Source organism: Aythya ferina (assembly GCF_964211825.1).
Source record: "Aythya ferina genome assembly, chromosome: 18".
Lineage (NCBI taxonomy): Eukaryota > Metazoa > Chordata > Aves > Anseriformes > Anatidae > Aythya > Aythya ferina.
Genome location: NC_140317.1, coordinates 2,651,430 through 2,672,125, shown reverse-complemented (window position 1 = coordinate 2,672,125; position 20,696 = coordinate 2,651,430). Strand labels below are relative to the sequence as shown.

The following is a 20,696-nucleotide window of genomic DNA, read 5'->3' as shown; positions in this document are numbered from 1 at the left end:
CTGAGAGCGTGGGTCACGCGGGCTGACCCCTCTGCCGTTTGCAGCACCTTTTGCCCGTGTTTTTCTCTCTGGAAGCGTTTTGCTGCCTCGCTCCCACTGCGCCCTCCCTCTGCCAGCACTCTGGCTGCTGGGGCTCAAAATCCCGTAGCTGGGGGAGCAAAGGGGGGCCCTGAGAATGGCCCTCGGGCTGGCAGCCCCCCCAGAGCCCTATCCCTGTCCTCATCCCCGCACCTGGCCCTCAATCCTGCTCCTGGTGCTGGACGAGGGTCCCGCAGGTGTCAGCACCCAAAGGCACCCCCAGGGACCCGGTCCCATGTGCCTGGTGAGCCCGCGGCACCCCTGCTGCCCCCGGGGGTACTGGGGGTGCCGGGGGGGGTTCAGCAGCCCCTGCGCAGAGCGGGGCCCCTTGGGGCGGGAGGAAGCAGAGGAGCGCGGAGATGGGTTCGGTTTACAAGAGTTTATTCAACTGGTTCTGACTTTAGTTCTACCGCGTGGGTGCTGAACAGTTACAAGCTCTTTCGGGATCAATTACAGCCAATCTAACGAAACAGACAAAGAAAAAAAAAAAAAAAAAAGAAATAATTCAGAAAAACAATAAGAAAATCCACAACTTTTTCACGTGTCATTAAATATATTCATATATAATAACCATAATATATTAGTATGCATTGTAAAGAAACATCGCCCAAAGCCGTATGCAATGGTCATAACTAAACAACATTTACAATTCAAGATATTAACAGAAATAACAAAAAAAAATAAAACAAAACCAAAACAAACAAACAAAAAAAAACAACGAACACAGGTTTTGTAACAGGTCTGTGTGACCGGAGAGGAGCGGGTGTGCGGGGGGGACGGACACGACGAGACGAACAAAAACGAGACGAAACGACTCCTGTCGGGTGCTACCGTCGAGTGATGATTGTTTTGGCATTTCAGCTGCTTTCCGATCTTGCGCTGAAGGCGCCGCAGCCCCTTTGCCCCATCCCAGCCCCTGCTCGTGCCCCCCCGGCTCTTTGTCACCGCCTTGGCCGTGGGACGGGGGCGGTTCGCAGGGGCCGAGGTGTGGGGCGTGCAGGGCAGGCAGTGGGTGGGCGCTGCGGTTCCTGGGGGTTATGGTGGGGTTTCTTTGTTCCCCACCCCGACTGCTGCACCCCTGGCCGTGGCGGTGATGCTTAGGAGCTGGTCCCCGCCGGGTGACGAGGTCCCCCCCGCCGGGACGTGTCCTGGAGCAGGGGAGGCTGCGGGGAGCAGCTGCATCCCCAGACACCCCGAAATTGGGGCATCCCAAGGGGAAGCACACCAGTTGCACCAGCTGCTCCAGCAGGTCGGGCTTACTGGGAGCATGGATGGAGCGACTGTTGGTGAGCGCAGAACTCCTGCAGCCACCTCAGAGCAGGCTGGCAGTGGGATGGGGACAGGGGCTTGGTGTCCCCGAGCTGCTCTCACCCTGTGCAAGCCCCGTTCCCAATCTGCTGGGCTTGGCAGGCAGCGGGCACGTGGCGTTTCCCCCGCTGCCTCCCGAACACCAGCGGCAGTGAAAGGGCCGGGGCTCATCCCCAGGGGGGTGCTGGGGGGCACCCGGTGCTCGCCAGGCTTGGGAAGGGGCTGAGGGAGTGCGGGGTGTGTGGCGTGGGCAGTCCCGAGTCCCCTGACCTCACCTTCCCACTGTGCGGGTGAAGAAGAGATTTGGGGCTGGATCCGGCTGCTTAGGGGCTGTTGGGAGCAGTGCGGTCACCTGTGGCTCGTCCTGGCTAAACAGGGACCAGGCTGCCCCAGGCGTCCCCTGATGCCGGCTGGAGGAGTGCATCCAGCCCGGCTTTGGGGCTTCAGGCCTCCATTTGGACACCGAAGCTCAGATTTTGTCTTTCTTGGTGGCTTGGGTTCCCTCAGCTGCAAGTCTGCTGCCTGTCCTTGAGCCCTGAAGTGAGGAAGACCGAGTCTGCCCGGAGTAAGGAGGGGGCAGCTGTGGCTTGGTGGGGTGGGTGGCTTGGTGCCCCTGAATTTCCTGGTACCCCAGTTCATTTCTGCGGGGCTGTGCGAATGAGGGGGCTCTGTGGAGCTCGCGCCCTCCCTGCCGTGGCTCCAGCACATGGCGCTGGCCGGGGCTTCCCTGGGAGCCCTCCCCTTTACACCTATTTACATGGCTGCCTCGCTTTATGGTAGTTTATGTCATTATATAAATATTGTCAATTGCTATAAAACAAGGCAAAACCACTGGAAAATGTCATAAAATGGATGTTTCCAAGTTTCCTAAAAGGAAAAATATCAGGGAGGTTTTGCTTTTCGGAGCAACTTAAATGTTTGCTTCTCCTCCAGGTACCTGGCCTGCCCTCCCCGCCTTTCCACCCTGGCTCTTGCTGCCACGGGGGCTCAGGCTGGGTGCTGAGCGGCTCAGCACCTCGTCTGCCCGCACCCTGCCCCTGGGTGCCCCTGGGGTGGGAGATGGAGACGATGCAGCCACTGCCTGGCTTCAGATGTTAGAGGTTATGTTGGGAACAGCATTCCCCCTGGGCTGCTCAGCTCCTCTCGCCCTGTGGAAGGGGAAGAGCAACCCAGGGCCCTGCGGTGGGCCAGACCTTGCGCCCAGTCCCATGGGGCAGGCAGAGCCTTGGCACCGCTGTCCTGCCTCCCTGCATCCCCAGGGGGCACCTGCCAGGAGCAGCTGGCAGCTCCCGAGGGGGCAGCACCACGGTGCTTTTGGGGACTTTTTGGGGTGCTTTTGGGGGGCTGAGGCTCAGCAGCTGCCAGCCGGGGGCTCAGCTCCCAGCATGTCCTGAGGGCGGCAGCAGAAGGGCCATGAAGGTATCGGGGTGGCCATGGCTGGAGACTGCGGTTACACTGGGGTGAGGTTTTTCAGAGCACCTACGGGATGCCATTTTTTTTGTTTGTTTGTTTTTCTGGGTGTTTCCTGGGGTTATGAACTCCTTGAGTGGGAACCTGTGGCCAGGAGGGGAGCAGGGCACCCAAGTGGCAGTCGCTGCCTCAGGTGCCCATGAGTGGGGGACCTGGTGCTGTGGGATCAGCACACGGAGACCTCGTCCTGCCCCAGGCCGTGCAGTGTGGGGGAGCATCGTGGCCGAGCCCTGGCACAACCCGCACCGTCTGGTCCTCAGTGCTGAGCCTCTGCTTAGGTTCTTCTGAGGTTCTTCTTAGGTTCAATCTCATCTCACTGTGTGTATTTTGGGGAGGGGAGCTCATCTCCAGCATCACTGTTGATTTGTTTCTTGCAGCCTCGGTGTTCCCAGCCTGGTGTCAGCAGCTGTAAGCAGTTCGGTGTCTCTGGATCCTCCAGCCCAGGGGCAGCATCAGCAGCGCCACACACCCGCGTCCCCCCTCCTCTCACGATGGTGTTTAATTGCCACGTCTGTGATTTTGCCGTTGGTGGTTTGTTGTGTTGTTTTCTTTTTTCCTTTTTTATCCTGGGATGTGAGGTGCCCGCCTGGCACGGCCGTGCCCCCCAGCACACGGTGCCGCAGCTTTCCCCCGCGCCGGCCCTGCCCGCCCCAGCCCTACACAAAGCAGCATGCACACTCAGACTCTCACTCTCGCGCTCTCCATCGCCTTCTCCTCCTTTAGGCTTTCTTACACTTGCCCTTCTTCTCCCGCTGCTGGAACTTCCTGAGCCGCCGGGCCCACGTATCCCGCCACTGGATCACCAGGCTGGTTTTGTCCGCAATGATGCCGCTCTGGTCGGGAGAGTCCTCGTTGTTGCCCAGCAGCAGGTACTTCTTCATGGGCTTGATTTTGGGGCACTTGCAGGCTATGTCCTTGGAGTGGATCCACAGGGTCTGGTCTCCGCGCCGTATCCGGTTGCTGCCTTGTTTGTAGACGGAGATGATGTTGACCGTGAACTTCCACCAGTCGGCATTTTTTTCCGCTTTCAGGATGTGGATCTGGACAGCTGGAGAAAAAAAGGCAGGAGGAGAGAGGAAAAGATGTTACAGCTCGTGCTGGTGGGAAGGGAATGAATTCAGAGCCCTACCTAATGGCGTGTGAGAGGAAAAGGGAATGACCAACGGGGTGGTTGCATGAAGAAAACCTCTGGCCCCGGGGGGTTCACCAAGAGCAGCAGCAGCCGGTGCTGGTGGCAGAGGGGCCGCAGCTGCCAGGAGCAAGGCCCCTGGGTCCCCCCGGGCAGGGGCACGGCTGCCCCATGGACCACAGGGCTGTATGGGGGTGGCCAGGAGCTGCCCTACCCATGGCAGGGGCCTCTTTCTCCTGTTCACATCCTAGAGATGTGCCAGGGGCCAGCAGGATGTGGCCATGAAGCGAGCACGGATGGGGCAGTTCCCCAGGGCTGCTTGTGCAGCGCTGCCTCCACCATCTGCCCTGGCACCCGCAAAGTTTTTAAGCCATCAATTAACTTTCAGAATGAGGTGGACTCATGTTTGCCAGACTCTGCCTCTTCTGTGTGCTGCCTCCTGCTCTCACAGAGCTGAGAGCGAAGCTATCAAGGGTGAGGATCAGGGCTGATTTCAGAAGCCCCTGCAGCCAGTGCGGTTTTGTCCCAAGAGGCAGCCCCAGGCTGCAGCCCAGGTGGCCCTGAGCAGGTTGGGGTGACCTCTGCCAGCCTTCCTCCTCCTCTTCTTCCTCCTGCATCCCTGCTGGCCACGTCCATGCCTCCCACGTGCTTGCTGCCTCCCATAAACACGCCGGTTCTGCAGACGGGGGTCCCAGCCACAGGGAAGGACGGGGACATGTGTCCCCATGAGGCCAGTGGAGCGCTTGGCCCCGCCGCTGGGGAGGAAGAGGAGGCGCAGGGCCGGAGGCAGCTCCCGGTGCGCAGCCTCCTGCAGCTGCCCACAAACCTCCGGCCGCTGCCTCTGGCGGGGTTAAACGCTCAGCTCCTCGCCCAGCGCCGGCTTCCAGGAAAATGGCATCACCACCGGGCAGCGGCTACACAGCCCTCGCGTTTATTCACTAATTATGAGGCGAGGGGCACGGGGAGCAGTGGGGACGGAGGGGACGCCGCCGGCCAAGGCTCCAGCGCTGGCCGGGAGCCGGGGGAGGTGGCACCGCTGGGACTGGCGCGTGCAGGAGGCGCAGCCCTGCTGCGTTCTGCCTTTTCCTCTCCAGTCCAACCACAAAATGCTTTTTGACCGAACCTTTGAGCCTTTCCTCTTTTTTCCACCTCCCTTCCAGCCCTGGCACAGTCTCACCCACCTCTGCCCACCTCTCCCAGAAACTGACCCCGTCCCAGATGGGTGCAGTCCTGAGGGCAAAAACAGGGGGAAACAGGCTCAACAAAACAGAAAAAAAAAAAAAAATAAAAAAAAGAAATAAAAAAAGACAAAAATGGGCAAAAATCTGAGATTTGCCTTGTTAACACATAAATTTTGCACCCACAGATCAGCTGCACATCAGCATCCCCCTTGCTCTAAAGCTGCAGCATGCAGGCTGATTTCCAGCTAGGAAGGGCAGGGGGCTGCAGGGCTGCACAGCCCAGCAATGCTTTTTAACACATTACAAAATATATGTGTTTTTTTTCTTTTTCTTTTTTTTTTCTTTTTCTGTCAGAGCATGTCACAGATGCCAGATGCTTTCATTAAGAAAAAAAAAAAAAAAAAAAAAAGGAGAGAGAGAAGAAAGAAAACAACCCTAAGCTCTGACCATGTATTTCCCAGTCTGGTGTGAAGGTAACAAAATGTGAAGATTAGCCAATTTTTATTTTTTGGAAACAAATCTTTCCAAAAAAGCTTAAACCTTTGACCTGCCTGGGTCCACACTGACAAAATGGAGAAAATGAATGAAAAGGAACTGGAGAGAGGTGGTTACAGGAAACTCCGCTCTAACATACACAGTCTGTATTTTTTTGATGTCAGGGCCCCGTCTTTTTTTTTTTTTTCCCCTTTATTAATGAAGTGGAAGGAGTGAAAGCTTAGGTGAAGGCTTGGCTGGCAACGTTGCAGCTGTGTTCCCTGACAGCAAGTTTTATGCCCTCAAACTCTGCGTCTAGGACACGCGGCTTGCCCGGAGCCGGAGCCCCCGAGCTGCTGCCTGCAGGACAGCCGAGCTCCACAGGGCCGGGAGCTGCAGCCCGGCTGGGTGTGGGTCCAACCCTGTGGGCTCAGGGGTTTGCAGCACCCCTGGAGAAGCCTCGGTGGTCTCAGAGCTGAAGCTCGAGGTGAACTGCCCAGGGGTTTTGGAGGCTGGGGACTCCATCATCTCCCAAGGGGTGCTGGAGATCCCAGGAGGAGGTTTGGCAGCTCCTAGGCTGGCTCCATCCCTCCACCTGGAAAATCCTGTGGGATTCAGGCATCTGGGGGGCTCACTGCCCTGAGGCTGGCTTCAGCCCGTGGGGTTGTCCTTCTTCTGCCTTCCTCCTAAGCAATGCTCTCTGCTCACTTGGCTTTGCCCACATCACTCTGCGGCGGGCAAACAGCGCTCACGGTGCTGCCGCGCGAGCCCTCCGAGACCAGGGCAGCCCAGGGAAGGTGCCGGGGGCGAGGAGCTGCCTGGCTCTCAACCCTTAGTCCTGCTCTGCCCCACTGCCAGCAGCGATGCTGAGCTGCAAATCCCACCAGGGAGGCACCTCGCCAACCGCATTCCCCAGTGTGGTGCACGGGAGGCTGTCCCCACCCCGTGCTTCTTTCTAAGAAAAGGCGCCCGAGGTTCCCGGGGCTGCGGGAAGGGCAGGAGGGTCCCAGTGCCACCGGGCAGTGCCACCAGCACGGCTCAGCCCCAGCCCTGGTGATGCCCAGCGGCTCCGAGCCTTGGCTGGGGGCTGCCAACCACAAGAAAGCGCCAGGGACTGGCTGCTGCCGATGGAAGCAGGGGGAGGAGGATGCGATGATTTAGGAAACTGACCCCAAACTATTGAAACTGCACGTCCTAGGATAGCCACATAAAGGCTGAAAGAAAAGCAGCACCCCCAGAGCGTTTGGAGACCATGAGTCAGGGGACCAAAATTATGAGATTGCAGAATAATAGTGAAGCTGAAAAAAAATCTCTTTTTCCTTTTTTTTTTTTTTTTTTTTTTTTTCCCTTTATTTACTTTTAGGGTTTATCTTAAACTTCCTTCTTTCCTGCTTGGCCCTGCGAAGGCAAACCTGGGACTGGGCTATGTGGACAAACCCAAAGCATCCTACTTGTAGGCACAGGGCACCCTACACACAGGCAGAGCATCCTACATGGATCCCCCAGAGCATCCCGCACACAGCCCCAGGAGCTGGAGCCTGGCAGAGCCGCCAGTGACCACGAGTGCTGCTGAGCCAGGGCAGTGCCTGAGGGAGCACAGGGATGGCAGTTTGGGGATGGAAAGCACTGGGTCCTCCCCCACTGGAGCAAAGTGCTATTTTTTTATTATTTTTTAATTTATTTGGCATGCGGCACTGCTCTTTGCCTGCTCTGGTTGCCAATTTCCTACCGGTTTAATATCGGAGATTTATGACCCTTAATCCCGGCCAGGCGCGTTCCCCTTCCACAGGGCCACATCCGAGCCCAGGGATGCAGTTTTGGGGCGGGATGTCCCAGCCCTTCGTGGCCACACCAGGGTCGGGGGGTCCATCCCTTACCATGGTGCAAGCCATGGGGTTTTTACGTGCACTTGGGTTTCCCCCCGCGTTTCATTTCGGAGCTGCCTTTTGAAAACACATTCTGCTTTTTTCCACCGGCCCCTGCCAAGCTGCCTCTCGACAAAGGGGGTGACTAAGTGGAGTCTCCGTGAAAGGAAGGATTTTTTTCCAAGAAAGGACGAAGTGAGCAGATGAGCTCACCTTTCAGCCCAGGATGTGCGCCCACCACCCCCAGGCAGGGAGCTGCTGCCCAGCAAAACTCCCCAGCATCGATGGTGCAGGATCTGGCCCTGCAGAAGTAAAGGGATCTGGGGATGGGAGTGGGGGGATATTGGGATTAAAAAGGGCAGGGTTTGCTTACTGCAGCCTCCCACCTGGCTGGGATTAACCACAGAGCCTGGAGAAGGGGGAAAACCCCCAGATGGGGCTGGAAGCAGAGGCACTGAGTGAGCGAGGGATGCTCCTGACAGACACCTGGCAGCGGAGTTACTGCAGGCAGCAACACCAATCAGCCTTTCTAATAAAAATAACCCCCTTTCCAGAACAGAAATAAGAGTGCTTTGGGGTCAGAGGGGACATCTCCATCCTCCTGCAGCAAAGCTGTGCTGCAGAGGGGCACGGCCACGGTGCACAGCAATGCTCCCTGCTCCCCCAGCTCTCTGCTGGGCTGATTTTTACTGCCCAGAGCAGCAGCACCTGTCCCCAGCTCCTTGGGAGCCGAGCAACCCCTGCGCTCTGCCAGGCAGCCCAAATAAACCCAAACAGGGATTTTCTGTTTCTGCTGTTGTCTGAACACCCCCCCCCCACCCCCGAAATCTCCCAGCCTGCCCTCTCCATGCACTGTTTCACTCCAAATATTTGCACCAAATTGATCTTGCGGGAAAGAGCCCAATTTAAAAAAAGAAAAAGAAAAAAGCAACAATACCAAAAACAAACAGATAAGAAAAATAAATAAGGGAAAATATCCCCTTTGAATCCCTGAATGAACGAGGGAGCTAAAAAGCCCCATTGAGGAGCGCGGGGCGGATGATAGCTTCCCGATTGAGCCTGCGGGAGAAGTAACTCTGTTCAAGCTAATTAGGGCCTTTTAGGACATTCAGCGTGGCGATGCTGGCATAACGGTGAGGAAAAGAGCCTCCTAATTGGCTTCCTGCTGGGGTGTCAGTCAGAAAGTCTTTATTATCCCCCCTTGTGCACCTTTTCAACCCTTTCTTCCCTCCTGGCTCTGCTGAAGGCACAGACTACAGGCACAGCACAGGGGTTGTGCTGCAGCATCACTTATCCTGCAGCATCACACATCCCATGGCATCGCTTATCCCATAGCATCAATCATCCCACAGCGCTGCGTACCCTGAAGCATTGCTTATCCCATAGCATCACTTATCCTGCAGCATCGATTGTCCCATAGCATCGCTTATCCCACAGCATCGCTTAGCCCATAGCATCTCTTATCCCATAGCATAGCTTATCCCATGGCATCATTTATCCTGCAGCATCGCTTATCCCATAGCCTCAGTCATCCCATAGCGATGCCTAACCTGCAGCATTGCTTATCCCATACCATTGTTTATCCCATGGCATCATCTACCTTGCAGGATTATTTAACCCATGGCATCTCCTACCCTGCAACATCACACATCCCCTCCCTGGCCAGGCTGCTTTGCTCTTTGCTCTGGAAAAAGTGAATCTGCTGTGGCCATCTTCTGTTTGGGACCATCCTGGTGTCCCCACCTTGCACCCACTCCCCCAGGCAGGCAGCTTTGGCCACTTTTCCTTCTGAAGCAGCACTGTTGCTTGATAACACACACCAGAAAGCCTCTTTCCAGCACTCTTCTTCCTGTGCACTGCTCTGTGGGTTTTCTCATATCCCGTATAGGCTCCTGAGATGCCTTCCTCTCACCAGGTCTCATGAGGCTGCTAAAGCCCAGAGCCCACCTTACAGCCACAAACAAAACCAAGCACAACCTTACACCCAAGCATGGGAGAGCCAACACAGCTCGGGTGGGAAATGTGGCTCCAGTTCTCTGCCTTTACCTCTTTTCCTCATCCAAACACCCGTGGCCGATCTGAATCAGCCCAACAAAGACAGACTCACTCCCTGCAAATGTCCTCCAGCCACATGGCTGCAAATGCACCAGTGTGAGCTCAACTCCTGCAGGACACTGGAGAAGCAGGGTGAGGAAATAAAATAGTGCCAGTGCCATGTGTGGGAAACGTGGTTGTGCCTATCATCCAGCGGAGAATCTACCTGTGGGCAACCCAATGCCTGTAACAGGGTGGTGTTGAGCATCGCTTCTGGCATGGAATTCAGATATTTGCCTCCAAGCTCAGTGCCTTGCCCCAGTTCTTGAGGAGCCCCCAGGGCATACCTGCGGGCAGGGGCTTGCGTGGAGGAAGGCGCATGGAGGCTGATGAATGGGAATTTGTTCTGCTGGCACCACCACGCCCCCGGCATGCTGAGCTGCTGCCGTGAGTGTGCCCGGGGAGGGAAGAGGAACCTGCACTGCAGGCCTCTGTGATGCTGATGGGATGGGGCTTTTTGCATTGCAGGTTGGGGGAAATAATATCTATAGGGATCGATGCACACCCACACTTATATACATGTGTATATACATATATAGCGTATATTCCTCTGCTCCAATTTTTGCAGGTGAGCCCTGTTCCCAGTGCTGGGGATGCAGTGAGGGGTCACCTGCCCAGGGCCTCCCTGACCATCTCCTCCATGGAGCCACCGGTGAGCACTTGGGCCCGACCCCACTGGGAATGAGCTGGGAGAACAGGGCTGGGCATCGCCGTAGCCCTGCAGACACCTGGGCACAAAGACACCCGGCCCGGGGCTTGGGGTTGTCCCAACACCTGTGTGGGGCCGAGGGTTTTACATGCAGGACACCGCTCCGCCAAGCGCTCCCAGCCAGACCAGAGGCAAACCCCAAAGTGCTGCAGCCCGGGAAGGGGCCGGGACGGATGTGCAAGGGCTTGGCGAGGGCAACTCACCGTAGTCTTTCTTGCAATACTTCTTCATGTTGATCTTCAGCTTCCCCTTGGAGGCTTTGCAGTATGAGTCACAGTCTGCAGGGGAGAGAGGGGGAGGGCAAGAAAACATTAACAAAACAAATTAGCCTTAAAATGAAGAAAAGGCTGGGGGGGGGGGGGATTGGGGGGGGAGGGCGGCTCAAAGCCGCAGCCTGCGGTGAATGCGCAGCGTGCCTGTGATATCCATCTGCCAGGCCCCCGTTGGGTCGTCTAACGGGGCTTTGAGAAAACCCTTCCTTTCTAAAGAAAGCTGCTCACAAAGGCAGCGTCTTCTGCGCCTCCCCCAGCCTGGCTTCCCCGGCCTCCTCTGTCTTCCTGGGAGACCCTGGGGCCTCCCTTATTGTGCCACCCAGGGCTTTTGAGAGCCACACAAATTCCCCCTGTTCTCCAGCTCCGTGCTGGAGCCTGCCCGGAGTCCACAGAGGCCCCATTGTCACCCCTAACCCGGGCCGGTGTCAGCCTTTGGCATTCATTGCCAAGAGATTCGGGCTGGGGTCACCCTCCGACAATGCAGGTCAGAGAGGAAATTAGCAGCCCATGAAGCATTAGCAAAGCCTTTTGGTGTCCACTCTAGTGAAGTGTGCAAATAAAATGCCCCAGTAGGAACGCTCTGCTCCCAATGGGCCCCACCGCTGTGACACGATGGCTGCGCGCGGGCGGCCCCGTGGGAGCTGGCACCGCGGCCTGGAGCCGGGCCACACGGCCACAGGGGCACCGGGACCCCCGGGGCACCGCTTGGCATGGGGTGAGGTTGGGCAGCATCATGGTGGTGATCACCCAGTGGCACCGTGGCCTGGCGATGGCGTGGTGACATGGGATGTGACATGACGGAGTAGGCCCCAGCATCATGGCTGGCCAGTGGGCATGCTGTCTGTGCACAGCCCGTGGCTCCTGGCCACCCATGGGTGCTGCAGGCAGGTCCTCAGCATTAGGGCAAAGCCTGTGGTCAGGAGAAAACGGGACACATTGGCCCCAGTGAGACAGCGATGGTGCTCGGGTTCCTCCACCTCTCCTGACTGCATGTGGCTTCCCCACTGCTGCTGCATGTGGCATGGGACCTGCTGAGCTGCCACCAAGCAGCCCCAAGGCTCAGTGAGCAGGACAGGTGCTGTCAGTGGGGCAGGGCTGGCTCCCCATGGGCAGTGGGTGCTGGACAGCCCCGCTGTGCCACACACCACGTCAGCTGCACCAGAAAAAGGCATATACAAAGCCCCAGCTCCCCAAGGCTGTCCTCCAGCAGGCTGCGATCCACAGCCCCAGGGAGGAGCCGTGCAGTGTCTCCCCGTGTCCCCCACCGCACAGCTGTGTCACACCAGGATGCACGCACCCAGGCCCAGCACTCAGGGCCCCATTCCTCCTGTCCCACAGGAGCACAAGCAAGAGGCAGGTCCAAGAACTGACATGAAGTGGGCTGGGAGGAGAAACTGAGGCATGGAGACAGAGGTGGCAGCATGGCTGTAGCACTTCTTGGTGATACATCTGGATATTGGCTATTGCATAAAATATGGAATGGGTATTTCATCAGCACTGAGCTGAGGGGTTGTGGATTTGCTAACAAGGCCCTGGCCATGCCTGTCTGTCAGGGTGCTGCTGCAGGCCACGGCTGCCTGGTGTCACTGAGCCCAGGGAACAGAACTGTTCCTGACCCAGCTCACTGGCAAGCTGCCCCCAGCCATAAACATAGAAAGAAAAGACAATAAAGGAAATAAATGTGAGTGCCACGGCCTAGCAACCCGTGAGCCTTTCCCTTGCATGCTGAGTGGGGACGGATAGGTGACCAGCCACAGGGCGGCTTCGCAGGGCAGCCAGCGCTGTCGCAGCATCGTGGCTGTGGTAATCACAAGGACGAGAGCCTGATTGTCCTCTGGCACAGAAATGGTGCAGCTCTATAAACATTCATCCGTCCTGCTGCATCGCTGAAGGGGATGGCGCAGCACAGCTCTGCAGAGAGAGGGACCAGGACAGGGACAGCAGCTGGGAGCTGAACAACCCCAAACCTCTTCAGAAGCCTCTTTGTGTGGAAGCATCCCCAGCCGCACCTGAGCTCCCCCATTCGTCTGCTCCCACCACAATATTCCCACTCTGTCCAAGGATGCAGACCCACACAACACCTCCCCAAAACAGGTGAAGCCACCCAGTGCCAGCAGAGCCCTGAACGTGCTCTTGCTGGCACCAGCCCTGCTCTGCCTTTCTCCTTCCCCTTCACTCAACCCCACAGGCTGCTTTAAATTGAGCTTGCTGTGGCCAGAGCCATCTGGTGTAGATCAGTGTGACTCCCCTAGGGTGAGTGATCTGCCCCGCTTCATTGCCTCCCTGTGGGGGCTGCTCCTGGGCCATGTGCAGCTCCTCAGGGCCTCTCTGAGACCAAACTGAACATCTACACGAAGCCTCCAGTTTGTGTCCCCAGCAGTGCTGCAGGTGGGGGTGATACTGCATGCTGACTGCTTGCTCAAGGTAAGTGCATGGAGGGGGTGCCGCAGGTCATCACGTCCTAGCCCCTGGCCAAGACGTGCTGCTGCCATCAGGGGACGTCCTGGCAGCTGGGGACCTGCCGGCGGAGCAGCCTGTCCCCTGATGGAAGGGGGCAGCAGAGGCTGGGGCAGCGGGGGCTGGGGAGGAGAGGCATGATGTGCCTGTGGCAGGAGGGCTGCACATGCTCCTGTGGCAACCCATGCACCTGTACGTGGGATGCACTTGTTACACGAGACTCCTGCAGGACTTGTCTCTGAATCCTTCCCCGCTTCAAGCCTACAGAGTCCCAGGGCTTTTGTGGGACCCCGACGCCTCTCCAATTCCCTCCTAACCTGTGTCTGGGGGACTGGGACAGCCCCAGCACAGCGGTGCAGGAGCACTGGCGCACTGTGATCCAGGCACCATTCTGCTCCCAGTTCTCTCCTTCCTGCATGGCAAAAGTACTTCCATGCAAAACCCTGTTTTAGCACTGCAAACCCAAAGCACAGCCAGATATAAACACTTTGGCTGTGACTTTGGGAACCAAAGCACTTCTCTTCTACACTTAATCCTTTATTATATATCTATTATTTCAAAAAATGAAGATTGTATCACGTGGCTTTCCTATTCCAGCTCCAAATCTTTGCAATCAGAACCAGAGAGACCCAGAAGCTTAGCAGAGGACACGGCCCTCCCACACCCTGTGGTGCTTCTCCCACCAAGTGATGCTTCTCCTGCACTGCCGAGCGGTGCTGCCGCTCCCGAAGCACTGCAAACCACAGGGGCCGCATCCTGCACCGCCCCGCCGGGTCCCCAGGGCTGGGAACAACCAGGCACCTCCTGGCGAGGAAGCCCAAACTTTCTGAGTTTCACAGATAAATAACAAGCAGGGAAAGCGGCCGCAGGCTGCTCGCGAGGGCCGGGAGCAGGTGGCGGGCGGCTGTTTCGTGTCCGTGGCAGCTTAGTAAAATGTGTCAGCAGAGCGTTCAGCAGCTTTGCAGCTCAGCCCATCCCCTTGATATAACTAATTCTCTGGCTGAGCAAAGAGTTTTCACAGCTAAACACCTTCGTTTTGCTTAATTCTTCTTTTTTTTTTTTTTTTTTTTTTAAGTTGCATTTATTTTATTTTCTTAAATTTTCTTCGTTTTGAGGGGGTTGCTTTAGCAGTGCATGGCTGGGGCTGTCTGCACAAGACCGAAAGCTGTGGAAGAGCCCAGCACCGGGGTCCTGCTTGCCCCCTGCTATCGCACACCCCCTGACCGGGTCCGGGCCCGCTGGCTGCCCCTGGGGCCGGGTGGGATGAAGGCGCCAGAGCTCGGCACTGCCTGCCCCGGGAGCAGACACACGGGGTTGCAACTTGCTGCGCTTGCAGTTCCCAACCGATCGCTAAGCCTCTGCGAAAGCCACATGTCGGGAACGGAAATGAAAGGCCCCTTGGTTCTGACATGATAGAGCGATTAAAGCCACATTTCTTGGCCCGGGTACCTAACTCGAAACGCAGATATAAGGCTTCGATCCCCCGGGGGATTTGGATTTCTAATCCCAATTTATACAGCTAAATTCCGATTTATTTCCCCCAGGTAAGGCCCTAAATACCTTTGCGGGCTGACGTCCAGCGTGGAGGTGTCGTGGCTCAGGAGGGAATCCCCAGCCTTGACAGCCTGGCTGTGACACTTCCGTGGCTTAGGAGGGAAACTTGTCCCCCTTCTGCACACTCCCGAGGGGCAGCGGATCTTGCTGGGGCTCTGGGGTGGGTTCACGGTGTCCCCGTGTCCTCTCTGCACCAGGTGGGATGGGAGAGTGTGCTGTGGCCTAGCTTCAAAATGATGGTGCGGGTCCAAATGTCAAATCCCAAATTGTGGGACAGAGCAGGGCTGGGAAATTTGGAGACTAGCAGAAATTGGCCAAAAATCTTCTGCTGGGTAATGCTAGGGCACTGCAGCACCCCTGCGAGGACCAGTGCCTGAGCTGCCCCTTGCACTGGGGCTGCTGGGGGCAGTGACCGTGGGGAATGTGGCCACATCCTGGTCCTTGCTTCCTCCAGGCCAACCTGTGCTTGGAAAGGCCAGCTCCAGTGCGGGGTGGTTAAAATTCCCCTCCACAGATGCCCCAGACCTGCAGCTCAGCACTAGCACTGCCGTCTCCGCCTCTTTTCGACCAGCCCCTGGGGCTGGGGGGGCTCTGCCCACACCTGTGGGATGCGACTGTCATCTCTGCACTAAAATCAACACCCAGGGATGGACGTAAAACCCTCCCTGCCCAGGGGATGGAGGCGGATGGCTCGCTGCCATGGCTTTGTGGGCTCTGGCAGCTGAAGATGCACCCCGAGGGGTTGGGGAACCCCAACACTCGGATGCGGTCCATGCCCAGCGTCAATGATGACCTCGAGCAAAGCCTTGCTACGGCTGCTGTCTGCGTCAAGAGGTTTCCTGAGCCCATCCAGCACCCACAAAACTCTTCAGGTGCTCTGTCCTGTGCTCCCATGGGATGCCTGGCCCTGCAGGGCTTTGCACTGCCATCATCAAGGGCTCCCCCCAGCCTCTCGGCCTGCAGAAATAAACTTGCAGGCAGCAGCTTCAGCTGGAGGATGAGCTTGCTGAGAGGCAGTGTGTGAGGGGGGAGCCAGCCTCTGGGCAGGGGTGGAGGCACCGTCCCTGCTCCTTGGCTGGATGAGTGCTCAGGAGGGTGCTTGGTGTGCCCGAAGGGAGGTAAACATTTCTAGGAGCCATCCCACAGCATCCCCAAGGCTGGTGGAAGCTGAGGTGTAGGAACTCGGGAGCTCCCAGGTGATGAAGTGCAATCCAAGACCAGCCAGCAGCAGGACAGGAGATGGTGATGCTGTGCTGGGGCTGGTGCTGAGTGTTTTCAGTGCCTTTGGCTCCCAGACTCCTGGACATTTCCCTGGATGACCATGAAATCCTGGTTCGCTTCCTCCAGCTTTGAAGCTGCCCATTGCTTCCACCCCAAATAATTATTTTAACATCTCCTCCATCAGTCTCGGTGAGCGGCTGTTAGAGTCGTTGCAGAGAGTGCCAGTTCTGCCGGCCAAACACGCTGGCTCCGGACCAGCTTTGAGCTCCTGGCCTTTGACCACGCGTCCCGAGGGAGGGGAGGCTCTGGAGCAGCCCTCTCCTGGCAGAGGAGCACCCAGGGCATCTTCCCTGTGCAACGGGTGGCAGGGGGTTCCCTGCGTGGATCCCATGGTCTGTAACTGGGATGGATGCTGTAATTTAATTTGGGCCGGACTGCACTTGGAGTCTTTGTCTCAGAGCTGCCTTCTTTAAAGTAAAAGCAAACTTCAGGCAGAGAATCCCTCCTGGGTGCTTTAGCAGTGGGATCACCTCTCCTGGTTTGGCCATGGACTAAGCAGAGGACTCCTGTCACTGAGGCGGCTCTTTGTCCCCCACCTGGCAATGACCCTGCCAAGGATGCCCGTTGTGATAGCAGCCCACGAGCCGGTGCTCTTCATTTTTGAGCCCTAGCAGCTCCCAGCAGTTTGCAAACCTCGGATGAGCCAGGACTGGGCAGCTCACATCGCACAGGTTGTGTGGCCTGGGGAGCAGTCCCCAGAACCCAATGCCCTCAGCCTGTGTGCAGGGACCCCAAGGGCCTGTGCCTGCCCCAAGGGGTCTGCACGAAGCACGCCTCAGGCACGGGGCTGTGTTTAACCCCACAGCTCTGCTGGCAGCGACTGCAGTACCTGCAGGCAGCAGGGGCTGGAGGGCACTGAGGGGGTGGCAGGGAGGCTGGGGGGGTGTCTGTGACCAGTCTGCTCCGTGGGCAAGGGCAGAGGCACCTGCGTGGCACAGCAGCAAAAAAAAAACTGGTCCCCAAACTGGTCCCCAAACTGGTCTCAGGGGCCCTTTGCACCATCACACGTGTGCGGGGTGCTGGGGCTGTCCCTGCCCCACAGTGAGCACAGCACCACAGCAGGGAGCTGCACCAGCCCCATATAGGCAGGAAAAATGTGCTGAGCTGTCCAGGATAGCCACAGTTTTCTTTCCCTGCACCCTGTCGAAACCTCTGGGAACAGATATGCAAAGGCAACACTACAGCAGAGCCCCGGGACTGCTTGGGACCGACTGGTCAGAGTGACCCAAACCCTGCCCCACATCCCTGCCTGCCCAGTGCTGCACACTCCAGCCGGGACCACCAGCCCGTCCCTGGCTGTGAAGGCCCCATCCCCACAAAGCAGCCTCTTTTTACGAGCCAGGCTGCTCGGTAGCCGGGCTGGGGATGTGCTGCACCGTGCCCCTGCAGCAGCAGGGCAGCCCCGCACAGGGGCAGCGGGATGTGCGGCCCACAGGTGCTCCCGGCAAGGATAACTGCCCAGCCTCTCCCCTGGAACAAGAAGGTGCAAATGAGCCCACAGAAGCCTCCTTTCTTCTGGCTGAACAAGATTGATTGGAAAACAAATTGGCGCAAATAAAGCATGTAATTAGATTAAAGCCTCTCGCCTGGAGCAGCCAGGAGGGAAAGCGGGGACCGGGCGCTTTGCAGCACCCACAGCCCTGTTCCCAGCTCCACCACGGGTCCAGCGCCCATGGGTCCACGCGTGGTCCTGCCTCAGGACCCCCTCCACGGGCTGGGGATGGTTTGCTCCCTGCTGCTTCAGCTGCCTGCTGCCCATTTTGGGGTGGGAAGGAACAGTCCTGAGCCCATTTGGGGCATTTTGAGGTGGCTCACCTGCCCCTACTTCCTCCTCTCTTGCAAGCAGCCACAGCCGGGGCTGGCGGCACCCCGGAGCAAACCAGCGCCAGCCCCAAGCCTTGCAGGGGATGCTCTGTCCCAGATGCAGAGCTGTCCCCTGCCTCCGCCACTGACAAGCTCCAGGGTCACCACCCACAGACACAGCCCCACTGAGAGCTGCAGCTGAGATGATTGAAGGCATTAATAGGAAACCGTCTGTCCTCGGCAGCATCAGCCACCCTATAAATCCCCAGCCTGATGTCAGCTCCCTGGCTGGGCGGGTGCTGTGTGGGGCAGGGTGTCACCATGTCACCAGAGCTGGGACAGAGCGGGCTTTGCTCTGGGGGACACATGGCAATGAGGAGCCAGAGCTGGGGGCACTTTGCTTCACCAAGGGGGAGCTTCTGGAAATGTCTCAGGAAGGGGAGAGACACAGTTCATTTCACTTCAGAACTATTATTGATTTAGATGGGTTTCATGCTGAGCTTGCAAGTCCCTGCTCCGAAGCTCATGGTGTGGCCAAAATGCCTAGCCCCTGTGGGCACCCGGCTCCTGCTCTGGTTCAGGAGGACGGTCCCTGAGGTGGCAGGGTCCCAGAGGTGGGGACGTGGGGGTACAGGGATGTGGGGAAGGAGAGATGTGGGGATAGAGGGATGCCAGGGTGCAGGAATGTTGGGATGCAGGGTTGGGGGAAGCAGAAATGTTGGGGTGCAGGGATACAGGGATGCAGGGTTATGGGGATGCAGGGATGCAGGAAGCGCTGCGGTGGAGCTGGAGGAGCACCATGCAGTTGTGCACGAAGCTTCTCTGCATTACAGCAGTTGCTTTTCTTTTCAGACTTTCAGAAATATTTTGAAGTGACCAGAAGTTTCTTCCCTGGAAGCCCCTCGCCCCTCATTGTGCTCATGGCCATTCACTGCGGATCTCCATGAGAAACCTCTTTTCAGCAGGGTGCTGGATGCTGCAGCCGATCCAGCAGTCAATCAATCACACAGTCAATCCATCACCTTGCTTACAGCCCGAGACAAGCAAGAGAATGCCCATGCAGGGCTGAATTAATTACTCATTCGGACTGCTACAAAGCTGGAGCCCCCCAGACTGAGGCCAGATTTACAGCAGGGCAACCAAAATGAGCATTTTGTCTCCTGAGCCCCGTGCCCTGCTCCGGTCGGTCCCTTGCTCTGCTGATCTCCTCCAGATGTGCGAGCCCATCAATCTTCAGCCAGACCCTTTCACACTACATTTGCAAGGCGCTGCGTTAGGGTGGTTTTGTTTTCCTTCTGTTTGCCTCCGATAAAGGAGACCTGCCAAGGGCCAGCCTCTGGCAGGAGCCTGCGCTCCTGCTCCCCTGCCCAGAGCCCCCCTCCTGGCTCCATGCAGGGGCCGTGGCAGCCTGGCTGCCCTGACGGGGTGGCACCTGCTGGGTCAGGCACCCAACAGGTCCCCAGGGCTGGGGAGGTGACGTGGAGGGGACATGACCACGTGCTGGGGCTTGTGGTGGACACTGGGACCTGAAGAGAGCAAGGAGCTGGCTGACTGCTCCTATGGCACCCGCTGTGTTTGCTCCTGAGGGTCCAGCACCAGGAGAGCTTTACCAGCTTCTCATGGGGCTGGGGCTAATCTGGCCATGGGGACAAGTGTTGGGGAAGGGGCCAGGAGCAGCGCCTTGGCCCCATGCCCTGTCCCACCCAGGGGCTTTGCATGATGCCCGTGGTGTGGCTGCATGCTGGCCTGTCCCAAGCACCCCTCGCAGATGTAGGGGAGGCAGCTGGCAGCTCATGGGGCCTCGACTCTTTCTTTCCAGCTGCTGCAGCTCATCAGAAGGAGCTGTGGTACATTTAATCCTTTCCTAATATCACTTTTCCCCTGAAGCTGTTGCCGCAGGGATGATGGCAGTGTTTATGTGACCATGAGCAGGCGTCAATGGTCCACAGCCTCCACTTGGGATGGAGGTGTTGGACCAAAAAGACCACATTCCCACCAGGATGGATGGGTACAAACTGATTGGGAGGCTGGAAACGAGGTGGGTACCAGCAGCCTGAGCCCTGAAAGTCAAATTCACAGCAAATGGCATGTGTCATCCCCAGGCAGCACCTGGTGGAGATTTGCTGCGGTGATGAGAGTGCCGGGGACAGCAAGACTGGATAAAAGTTGGGGATTTCACCCCAAAGCCCAAATGTGTAAGCAGGGAAAAGCCATGGGAAGGGGTTGGATGCACCCAGGATGCTCCCGAAGTTGGGATGCGGGGTGGCTGTTGGCGGGTCCTGGCAATGCAAGGCACACAGCAAATTCCCCTGGGGAACAAATGCTTTCAAGTCAGTGTTTTCTACTATTTCCTATAAAGTTTCTATTTTCCCGGCCCAAAGCCATAACCTTTGCATGTGTTTTTTCCAAGAGAGCCAGAGAAGCAGGAACAGCCTTGAAAGGCTCGGACAGCCGGTGGGATTTGTTGGTGGGTTTTTCTTTCTTTTTTGTTGTTGTTCTTGTTGTTGTTCAGACTATTTCGGGTTCCAGAGCTGGCACCCGGCTGCCCACCTCCCTTCTGCATGAGCATCCTGCCCCGGCCCCACCGGCCAGGAACACGAGCACCCGGACACCACCTGGAGCCCCAACCCCTTTTGGAAAGTCCAGCTCTGGTTTTGAAACTGCGGAGGCCGATTTCCAGGGGAAAGCTGTGCAGAGCTGCATCGATCCAATCACCTGGTTTTATTTAAACTCCCTCGCTGAAATCATCCACCTAAGGTAATCATTTCCAAGCCAATCTGGATTAGATTCAGATAAGACAGCGACTGACTGGCAGGTTTGTAAACCTTCCCCCCCCCCCCGTTATTTTTTCACCCTTTCTGCATCTCGGAGTGGGACCGGCAGTGGAGGGCAGGGAGGAAGGTCTTCCCGCAGCAGCCCCTCCTCATCCTCTGAGCCCCGGCACAGCAGAGCATGGCTGCGTCTCATCTAAACAAGGCCCTTTTGGACAGTTTCCCCAAATTGATTGGGACCCCTCGGGGC

At 57.4% G+C, this 20,696-nt stretch overlaps 1 protein-coding gene across 2 annotated transcripts in view; it reads right to left on the bottom strand.

Moving 5' to 3' along the window:
• Window positions 1-442: 442 nt before the first annotated feature.
• Window positions 443-20,696, bottom strand: part of NTN1 (netrin 1) — an 85,244-nt gene continuing 64,990 nt past the window's right edge. For both annotated transcript variants that reach the window (XM_084492215.1, XM_084492216.1), the window contains 2 exons: window positions 10,512-10,586; window positions 443-3,904 (listed from right to left, as the gene is read on the bottom strand). In XM_084492215.1, the coding sequence (XP_084348341.1) occupies window positions 3,576-3,904; window positions 10,512-10,586 (404 nt within the window). In that variant the 3' untranslated portion in view covers window positions 443-3,575. The remainder of the gene's footprint in view (window positions 3,905-10,511; window positions 10,587-20,696) is intronic.